Source organism: Argopecten irradians, chromosome 1 (genome assembly GCF_041381155.1).
Source record: "Argopecten irradians isolate NY chromosome 1, Ai_NY, whole genome shotgun sequence".
NCBI classification, from domain to species: Eukaryota; Metazoa; Mollusca; class Bivalvia; order Pectinida; family Pectinidae; genus Argopecten; species Argopecten irradians.
In genome coordinates this window covers 18957867-18969314 of record NC_091134.1, presented here as the reverse complement: position 1 = coordinate 18969314, position 11448 = coordinate 18957867, and the positions used below count along the sequence as shown (strand labels likewise).

The window sequence follows — 11448 nt, the reverse complement described above, 5'->3', positions numbered from 1 at the left end:
ACTTCTCTGAAAGAGCGTTTTGTTTCAATCATATAAAATAAATGATGGTTGCAATCGCCATCAAATTTTACTTTGAAAAAAAATGAGTTAAAGAACCGACAATGCCTATAACATTAACAGCATGCAGAATTTTAGAGCAAAACGTGTGACAAGAAAGGAGATAAACTGAATAATGATAAATATGTATGTTGACGTCATTTTGAACAATATCATGTGAGCTATGAAACGATTCTAAGAAGTTTGTATCTTTTTTTAACCCTGGAGAGCAAGAATCAAAACTTCGAGACTTATTTATATGATAAGAACACAAATTCAATCTATCTTTATCACATAACTACAAATAATACTACATAATCTACATTGGGAAAGATCTGTACTTCCAAATGTGTTTCAAAAATCAAGCCATTTTGGGACGACATCTTCGAATTCTCGCGTAAAGCTATGACGTCACAATTTGCAGCCATTTAGGTATTAGTCACATATATGCAAAACATATTAATGGTTGAAGTCACTGGGTATCAGAAGGATTATGTGTTAAATTATTTTGATATTCAATTGAATCTTAATTGTTTATTATTTTAAAAATGATGAATCTGGGGGTTTCAGATACAGCATATAGTGTCGGTTGCGAGGTGTTGGCCGTGTAGAATAAATATTAACCTAAAATAATAATTTGGTAAACAACAAATGAAATGCGAATAGATATTATATTGATATGTTGAATCTGTGAAAACGAATGGAGTCACAGCCAGACTAAGGGACACAACGCCTATAAGGCGTAAGCAAACAATTGTTCTTTTTTTTTTGGCAATTTTGACTAAATACGAAGAAAATTGATTTTGACAGTATTAAATTTTCGCGATTTTGCTTTTAGAGTTCATATCATTCAACCATTTCTCAATATTGCGTGTGGATGTAATAAAATTTCATAGGGCTAATGAAATTTCGTCATCATAGTAATGTTTCGCGAAATCGCGAAAATGTCAACCTCACGTAAACAACCGGCTATATGGTACATATTTTACCATACACAATATAAAAATATTTATCGTTATTGTCATTATCACACGTAAAAAAAATACGTAAAACTTTATGGCAAACGTAATGACAAAACACTATAACATACCAGGTATTCGCGGATGGTATTAAAAGCATCTCGAGAACTTTGTCTAGTTTCAATCAATTAACCAAATATCTTTTCAAACATAAACAGGAGGAGATAACTCGTCTTCCTTTGTCCTTATCCTGCTTATATACGAAAGAGCAAACACACTAGGGTCTCCTCCATAAATGTCTCTGTCATCGAAACTACTCATGCCATTCGCTGTCCTGGAAACAAACAATGCCACAAGTCCAAAAATTCCAACAAGGTGTGAAATGGAAGCGCTTACGGATAAGTTATTTGGGAGAATCCATGCTGTTTGTAGGTACCAAACTCCTCGCCAATGGGCTATAGTGAGGAGAGAGGCTGTCATGATGTAGACTTTCTCAACAACTGTACGAACAATGAGGTTTATGCGTTCGTTCCCACAGAAGTTTCGGACGAACCGCTCACCAGTAAGAATCGGCAAGGCTAAGAATATGCTTACTGCCAGACTAACATATGCTGACAAAACTAGGTCGTCTGGTAATACGTAAATATCCATAGCATCCCAAACGCCATGCCAAAGTAATAAACAGGAAAGGCTGACAACGATGATAGTAAACGCCGACCCAGAAAGAACTTTTAGCCATCCATGGTAGCTCTACAATATCAAGTGAAACATTATCGCATCACATTAGTTGAAATGAAAGTTAAATACTCCTATAGCAAAGGAGGGGTATCAATTTGGACCTTTTTTGGACAGTAAAATAAGTGATAATTGGCCAGCTACATATTGTTTGAGATTTGAAACACCCGTTGTTTGGGTTCATGGTAATTTCAGAGGTCACTGGGTGAAAAACTAAAAGTTGCATTTTTAAAAACAAACAATAAATCAAATTAAAAAAATGAAAATTGCATTTTAACAAGAAATATAAGAGAAAAATATTTTTGCAGTTCAGAATACATGTGAAAAAATGGAGTAAGAAGGTGATCACAGTTACGTATTGGCCTAGTTCATCATTTACTCCAACGACTAGTTGTCATCTTCATAAGTAATTTGATGAGCTGAGACCCCATGAATATGTCAAATAACAGGGACTATACTATTTCAATAGATGCCGAGAATCGTTTTTCACTGTTGTAAAAATGCAATGCAAACATTTAAATTTTATGGATGAAAAAAAATACTGAATGTTTTAGGTCACCTGAGACAGCGTCTCGCGTGATTATATTCTCATCGCCTTTTGTACGTCGTCATTCATCGTGTGACCGTTAATAATTAGAAATATCAATTTTAAACTACTCCAAAACTACTGAAAATTTTACGCAAACCTGCTATGACCTAAGGCCAACCAAACTTGTAAATGACACCGTCCCCATCCCAAGGGGCTGTAGGAAGAGAAAACAGGGGTAACATTGAATACACATACGTAATTTCGAAAATCTTTTTTTTCAACCGACAAGTGTAGTTGGGCAGAGAATCAACTACTTTTTATGGATTGAAGAATTTTAAGGTTTTTGTAGAAATGGTGAACTTTCTCCCATTATCCCCAAGAGTCAAGTTTACTATAGTGTGTATATATAGCGAAACACATTTTGAGCATTATTATAATTACACTCCCTGAAATATAGAATAGAAAAGATCACTATATTCCTTCCTGGTGAAATTCAGTAATGGTTCTGTCGCCGATATACATATCGAAATCAACATTTTAGAGTTTCCTTCTGCATGAAATGTAATACCTTCCTGATGACACAACGAAGGATAAGTATGATTTACCTGTAGATAAAATGAGATTAACAGATGTCTTCATAGTATTATTCGACGATCAAACCAACTTGATTTATTTATATCCAGATACTGATGGTTGTAACGATTCCCGCTTTAAAAATCAGAAGTCGTTTCAGAAACGTAGGAGGCCTTTAATTAATATGCTTCAATAGATTCTTCACATGTAATTGCGATAACATGAAAACATTACTTACATCTGTCTCAGTTATTGGGCCAATGAGGGCGACCGTAAAGTAGTTCAACTTGTCCGAGTCGTGGCAGGCTGCTAAAGGCGACGCAGTGGCTTGAGCCAGACTTCCAAGGACGGACAAAAACAGTATGGATACGAATGAGCATATCCAGCCCTTCCAGTGATTGATTTGATACAAATCGAGCAGTCCCCATGATCCCCGCCATTGACAGACTTGTAAGGAAGCCACAAAGTAAGCATGAAGTCTGGACACAACACAGAAGCCAAGCGCTGATGTTCTATTGGGAGCAAATGCCACATTTAATTTGTCTTGAACGATTGCAAGAATCATCAGTGAAGTTGTTGCACCCACCAGGGATATCCACAGGCTGAGTTCATAGTTTGCTGGAATGAAAAATACATCTAACAAATCCCAGGTCCCACGCCAGAAAAAAACAACCAATGTTGCTATAACAGTAAAATTGATAAAAACGTCAACAGATGAAAGAAATGCTTCACCATTAGACACCATAATTGTCGTGTGTTTTTCAACGATATACAGTCGAGAAGTCAAAGCAAAGTATCTAGTGAAATACATATACCTTTGTATGTACATAGCCTTAGTCATGCGGAACAGGAGCAGCTGTTGTAACTTGGGTGGATGCTATTTATGGCTAATCACGACGACGTTATGATAAAATGAACATGGAACATTTCTATAGAGCATGTGGTGATGGGCATATCCTTTGAAATTTTATACTGGCCACATATTTAAAAACGAACAACCCATTATTTATTTTTATTTTTTTATGGAGTCAGCAACACAAGCGGTAGGAGTACGTCATTCAAAGTGATTAACCTTGGACATATTCGCATTCGGGACGTTAAAGCCACGACAAAACAAGGCAATGACGTTAAAGTGACAAATATTTTTCATAAATGATATATTTGTATCTTAGACTAATAGATGGACAATTAAAATGTACGGGCCTGTCCGTTCCCTTACTAGTATTCCAAAGCAACGTTTCATATATTATTAACATGTTGAATGGGATAAATGAAGTTCAGTTATTTCAACATTTATTACATAAAAAACAAATCGCCAGTGAAACCGGTCCAGAATAGAAACGTCTCAAAGACATGGAATGTTTCATGGGAACCACTGAAATGGCATTCAGCTTCAAAAGTCGTGCACGAGCACGTCTTCCCAATGCCTGGGACCGTATACGGCTGGTAATGTAGATCCTCTTTCCCACCTAGTGCTGAAGGTTCGTTCCGCTTTTAATCCTAATAAGATTGCTATGGAATGTTCCATGGGAACCACTGAGATGGCAGCAACCTTCAAAAAGCGTGCACGAGCACGTCCTCCTACTGCCTGGGACCGTATACGCCTGACATTGTATGTAAGATGTGATATTTGACCCTAAGATACAGTTTCCGACCTTGAGCTCAGAGTTCGTTACCCTAGTAAGGTTATGCTTCAAGTGAATAATATAAGTGTCAAATTCGGTTTTTTTTTTACTTCTTATGCATCGGAGATAAAGGTAAATAAATGTGAGCGCAACTGAAGATTTGGTATAATTAAAATAGATTATTTTCAACAGTAAAACTCCCAGATGATTTATAAAGATCTATGCTTTAAATATTTACTTGAAAACTCCAAAAAAGTATAGTTATTTCAAAGAATTAAACAAAAAAAGGACTTCATTCAATTCCGCTGCATCCGTCAAAACAGGTGACGCTTGAATAACGAATAACTGTCCAACTTTACTTTGCTTCTACAGCGTTGAAGAAGATGTTGCTATGATTTCGATTTCATAGTCTATGATTGTCTGACGTATTTGAAACCATGTTGCCCGATAAGAGTCAAGACGTTTTATTTAGAGTCGCATACATGAGGAACATAATAACATTAGCACTGTAGTGCTATTCTTGCGACAAACATATGTAAAAATATCACAGTACAAACAGGTAATGTATATAGACAGACAACAATTTAACCATAACAAGCATGCAATAGATACATGATATTTAGTTGGAAACAGCTATCACAGTTTAGCAGAAATAAAAAAAATAATTTAAAAGTAATAACTTAATAATTACACTTGTATGTCACACAAATGTTACACAAAATAGGTTAAGACACTGAAGTGTAATGTACATAAATGCTAATATAGCAAAGTGTAAAAATTTACAGGATATACACTAACATAGCGTGAATTAAAAAATAGATATTGAAGTCATAGGTAGAAAACAATAAGCTAAAATAAGGTTTATGAAAGTAATGAAATATCACAGGTTGTATGGTATAACTTCAAGCAGGTAGATTCCAAAGGGGAACAAATCATCCTATATGGTGTGTACAGATGGTACAGGAGCATATCTGTGTATCCCAGGTGTGAAGCAGTCTGCGAAACGAATTGTAGTTTTCAGATAGCCGACACTTAAGCCGGGATCTAGGGGGGGGGGGGGGTGCCCCCCCCCCCCCCCCCCCCCCCCCCCCCCCCCCGCACAACTTAGCGAACCAATGTTTTTCTGAAGCCTTATGACCCACTGATAACGAAATCGAGAGGTAACATTGTAAATACTGTGATGAACTTCCGGTTATGACGTCATCAAGATGGCTGCCATCTCGAATTTCACTAAAGATTGAAAAATAGTCATAACATTGACATTTTTCAACCGAAGAAGACAAACGAGGCATCAAAATGACAACAATAGAACAAATAATACATATCAGGACCATATAATCCAATATATGTAGTTATTTCTACGCAGGAAATGAAAAAATCGGATTTTGAGCTCAAAAATGGTAATTTTTAAGCAAATTTTTCATATTTTGCTTGACACAGCAAAAATGTTTGCCAACAGCAAACAAATTTTTCTAATAAGTTATTTGACCTCTTATCAATCAGTAAAAACAACACCAACAAAAAAAACAATGTTAACATTGTATAAGCTCCGGTTATGACGTCATCAAGATGGCCGCCATCTCGAATTTCACTAACAATTGAAAAATAGTCATAACATTAACATTTTTCAACCGAAGTAGACAAATGAGGTATCAAAAAGATCATAATAGAACAAAAAATTCATATCGGGACCACATAATTCAATATATGTAGTGATTTCTAGCAGCAAAATGTTTTTTACCAACAGCAAACTATTATTCGTAAACATTTATTTGACCTCTAATCACTCAGTAAAACAATAAAATATATAGAGATACAAAAAAGAATTATTATTATACCATCATTAAGTTTACAAAACATCACCGGGTGCGTATACTGGGTATATGCTATTTTTCTAACTCCAAACCGCTGACACTACAGTTTCCTGGTGTATTATAAGTTCCTTAAATAAATTTGACTATTGGCGATTTGTAAGTAGGAGACATGAATGTAAAGTTGACAGAATATCTAGGTAGGAAAAGTCACAGTTTCGTTGTTTTTCCTATGCATAGTATAAGCAAAATGTCAGATGGTTACCACAATGTCTCATATTTCTTTCACTGGTTCTCAATTATAACCATTATCATTGTGCGTGCTTTCCCACCTCACTGCACTATTCTCTGACGTGATTCGGCATGTCTGGTAGCTGGTACATGCAGTCCGAATCAGAGTAATCGAGATATCAGTATCCAATTCGTCGAAAGCCAGAGCGTCGTTTCGATGTCGATGAGCTGATGTGACACTACATTACCAGTGGTGTTCTAGCTCGCATCTTTCATGACCCATCCATGGGCAGAGTTTATATCAGGAACAACAGGTTCAGGAATGTGGGATCTCCTTCAGATTCTAACATATCATATATGCTGCTTGCAGACTTCTCAGGAAATTACACCAGATCCAATTTCTTCGAATGGTGGAATGATTCAAGCACCATTCATCAACCTTGTGGACACTCGTGCGACTATAGATGGCACAGGTGATATCCTCGAGGTCTTTAATGATGGTCATAAATGTTAAATGTTTTTCATTGGTCAAACTTTCCCTAGTCCCTTGAAGGTACTGGTTGTGTCGCATCTAGTGTATGCGTGGATACACCATTGAAGACTTCCAGAAAAAGTTTTCTGCAGTGCTCTCCAGACTTGGCAAAGAGAGGAACTTCACTGTAGACCTCATTTATGACCTCAAAGAATTCACCTGTGCCATCTATGGTCACTGATGGTTCACAAGAATGAGGAATTGTGCTTCATACGAATTAAGGAGAAGCAACTCAACCCTTCGCAGGATGTGGCTCTAGTGTCTTTTCCATCCTACCGGAGAAGTCTGGAACATCATATACGATATGTGAATCACTAGGTTGAAAACAGGATGAACTCCCACATCCGCGAACCCGATGTTCTTGATGTTACCTCTGGCCATGGACGGTTGATATGTTAGAACCACGATGGTAAACCGGTAATGTAACGTCACACTTCAGCTCATCAGCTCATCGACACTCTGGCGAGAGAGCACGCACAATGAAAATGCTTATCATTAAGAACTATTGAAAGAAATATGTGATACTGCAGTAACCATCTGACATTTCCTTACGTTATACACAGAAAAATAAAGTTAACAGTGGATGCGCTATTTCTAAAAGAAACAAATTTCGGAAAGTGTCGTGGTATTAACGGAAACAAATGCTTTCTTCAGTTTTAATTTGATACCCTATTAGTTGGCGTTGTGCTGTAAAAAAAATCATTTTGAGACGCTACTAGTCTACAAACTCTCGAACATGAAAATAGATTATGTTAGGAAATTGTCAAGTCCCACTTAGATATTAAGCCAACTTAAAATTAAAATGTGTTAAGATATGAATCGTCAATTGCCAATGTTATCTTCAGGAAATTCTAAGGCATCCGGAAACTGTAGTGTCAGCGGTTTGGAAAAAAACAGCAATCATATACCCTGTATACGCACCCGGTGATGTTTTGTAAACCAAATAATGGTGTAACAATAACTCTCTTTTGCATTTCTATACATTTTTGTTGTTGTTGTTTTTACTAATTGATAAGAGGTCAAATAACTGATTACGAATAATAGTTTCTTGTTGGGAAACAATTATAGCTGCGTCAAGCCAAATATGAAAAATTTGCTAAAATATTACCATTTTTGAGCTTAAAATCTTATTTTTTCATTTCCTGCGTACACATCACTATTTATATAGGATTATTTGGTCCTTATAGTATTTGCTGTTCGATTGTGGTAATTTTGATACCTCATTTGTCTACTTCGGTTGAAAAATGTCTATGATTATTTTTAACTTTTCGCATAGCGAGATAGCGGCCATCTTGATGACGTCATAACCGGAGCTTATACAATGTTAACATTGGTTTTTTTGTTGGTGTTGTTTTTACTGATTGATAAGAGGTCAAATAACTGAAAAACTTCTTTCTTCTCAACAATATTGTGTAAAATATGAGTAGAAATATCATTTATTTCCCCTCATATTTTACAAAATCTTGTTAAGAAGAAAGTTTAGATTAGATTAATTAACAATCCATTAACAGGCATGGTCATCTACGGACGGCCTCCTGTGAATGTGGTGTGTTTCGTATGTGAAGTACAAGTGTGTGCGTGTGTTAGGAGACTACAGTATGTTCGTGTAGGCTCTGAGACTGAAATATGAAGTTGTGAGCATAACTGTAACAGATATTCCGTCTTTGCATATCATACAGAGTTAGCTCCCTTGCGGGTTGGTATACATTGTGACGTCATTATTTTGTGGGCGCACTTTACGTCGTTTTCTCCGAAAAAATATGACGTTACACTCGCAAACACATGACGTCACAATCAATACCCAACTGCAAGGGCAGAAAACTGTGTAATATGCAAATACAGAATATGATATTCTTCATTTGGAGGCTGATATTATTCCCTACATTTTGCGGCGACTTTTCCCCCATGTTTCCATGCCTAGCTCCTTTTTCATGGCTCATGAACTTCGCGATTTAGACTTCACCTTTGCCTGACATTTATTCGCGAAGTGTTATTTCGATTTCTACCTGTCCGAGAAATTTAATCGCACACAAAGACATATCTCGTAGAAGAGGAATCGTTGTGTACAAGTTAATCAGAATAGTCCATAATAGATTTTTCGACAACTTACCTAGATATAGTGCGTGTGTGGCCTCTAGTACATTCAACGTGCATGGTCCAAAATGACCTCCACATTTTACCAGTAGGTCTGTTGTAGGTCCAAATGTCTACGACACTAGCGGCCTCTGGACGTGTATTGACACCTGTATCCCGTGCAACCAGTGTTCACGGGTCATTGTGTGACCTTCACCTAGTTCATGACTACGTGATCTTATTACCTCGGTCTGTTGTGAGTATGAATCTTTCCCAAACGACTACAGCGAGTCTATGTTGTTTGTGACATTCATATGCTTGGGTCTGTGTTGACCTTTAGTTTTTAGGTTAGAAGATATGGATCTTGTGTGACCGTCATCGTGGCTGCTTTGTGACCTCCCTACTCATCCAACGGCGGGTCTGGGTGACCTTCACCTTGGTTTGTGCGACATTGACAATACTGGGCAGTGGTAGTCATTATTTCGGAACTGTGTATTGGACCAATGGAAAGCAGCCATATAATGAACATTTTTTATATCGTTGTAAATAAACATTTGTACATAATATATTATGATAAGGTTATGATAAGATTATGATAAGGTTAGATGGGTGAGAGCCTGTTGTATGAGTGTGTGTTATGTGCTGGTATGACTGTAATTAGTATTATTTGTTTGTAAATAAACTTGTAAATATTGTATTCTGGGAGTCTGACTTTATACTTAAAGGAAGGTTGACAATTCCGGTCGGTTCTCGTTACAGAGGGGAATTATTTTTTTTCTGGGGAGGGGAGGTTAGATAACACTTACGAAACATATGATATATGTTTTATCATGTATATTTTTATTTTTTCCAGCGCAGAAAGCCCGAGGTGAATTGAGAAATCCATTGTATGCCCAATCTATTCTGCAAATGACACAATGATTATAACTGGACTATCTCATCACCTTTTCCTTGAGCTGGTACTACTTAGAACCAGAAATAGTGGGTGATATTAGCGATCTCTCTCTAAAATCTGTGTTAGTCTGTATTATAAAAGTAACATTTGTGGAGGAGATACATTATTGGGTGGAAATAGACTATTGGCGAGTTTAATTATGTCGCAATGGACAAATATAAAGTATATGAAGTTGCACAGCATCTGCGCGACACATTTATACAAAAATGGTTTGCAGTTTAGAATCCTCGTCTACAGGTCGATTTTATTCAAAATTTAAAAAAGTATTGATTTTCGAACGTTATTTAACAAAGGTGTCGGAACAAAACAGAATTACTTTTACAAAATTCCATACCTCTAATAAAATTTCCTATTGAAACTGTACGATGGCTTGGTATCACAAAAGAGAATATAATATGTTATTAATATCGATATCTGAGATGAATTTCGCTATCTTTTCATTTACGTGAAAACACGGAAATTAAAGCTACAATGTACATGTATCAGTGAAAGTTATTTTGCTGAAAACTATACAAAATATTCTCTTTTTTTAAATAAGAGAATCTACTGAATGTTTGCAACATCCAAGTTATAAAGAATTTTGCATTTTTTATATTGTATGTTGTAATACTATCCGGTATATTGCATGTTGTATTTACGGTACATACGTGACTTTTTCTCGCGTTTTCATTAGCTCAGCCCCAGCACTATTTAGCCATAGTCCCGGTATATTGTATGTTGTATGTATGTATGTTGTGATAATACCCGTTATATTGTATATTGTAAAAATGTTGTTGATAAATATACCCGTTATATTGTTGTAAAAATACCCGTTATATTGTATGTTGTAATAATACCCGTTATATTGTATGTTGTAAAAATACCCGTTATATTGTATGTTGTAATAATACCCGTTATATTGTATGTTGTAAAAATACCCGTTATATTGTATGTTGTAAAAATACCCGTTATATTGTATGTTGTAAAAATACCCGTTATATTGTATGTTGTAAAAATACCGTTACCGTTATTTGTAAAAATACCCGTTATATTGTATGTTGCAAAAATACCCGTTATATTGTATTGTTGTAAAAATACCCGTTATATTGTATGTTGTAAAAATACCCGTTATATTGTATGTTGTAAAAATACCCGTTATATTGTATGTTGTAATAAAAATATTGTATAATACCCGTTATATTGTATGTTGTAAAAATACCCGTTATATTGTATGTTGTAAAAATACCCGTTATATTGTATGTTGTAATAATACCCGTTATATTGTATGTTGTAAAAATACCCGTTATATTGTATGTTGTAATAATACCCGTTATATTGTATGTTGTAAAAATACCCGTTATATTGTATGTTGTAAAAATACCCGTTATATTGTATATTGTAAAAATACCC

At 35.7% G+C, this 11448-nt stretch overlaps 1 protein-coding gene across 1 annotated transcript; it reads right to left on the bottom strand.

Moving 5' to 3' along the window:
• Positions 1 to 1145: 1145 nt before the first annotated feature.
• LOC138316521 (uncharacterized) lies at positions 1146 to 3577 on the bottom strand. The gene is made up of 2 exons (XM_069258236.1): positions 3071 to 3577; positions 1146 to 1745 (listed from the first exon to the last, which is right to left on the bottom strand). Exons 1-2 carry the CDS (start codon positions 3575 to 3577, stop codon positions 1200 to 1202), a joined length of 1053 nt encoding a protein of 350 aa, XP_069114337.1. The 3' UTR covers positions 1146 to 1199.
• Between the last annotated feature and the right edge of the window lie 7871 nt (positions 3578 to 11448).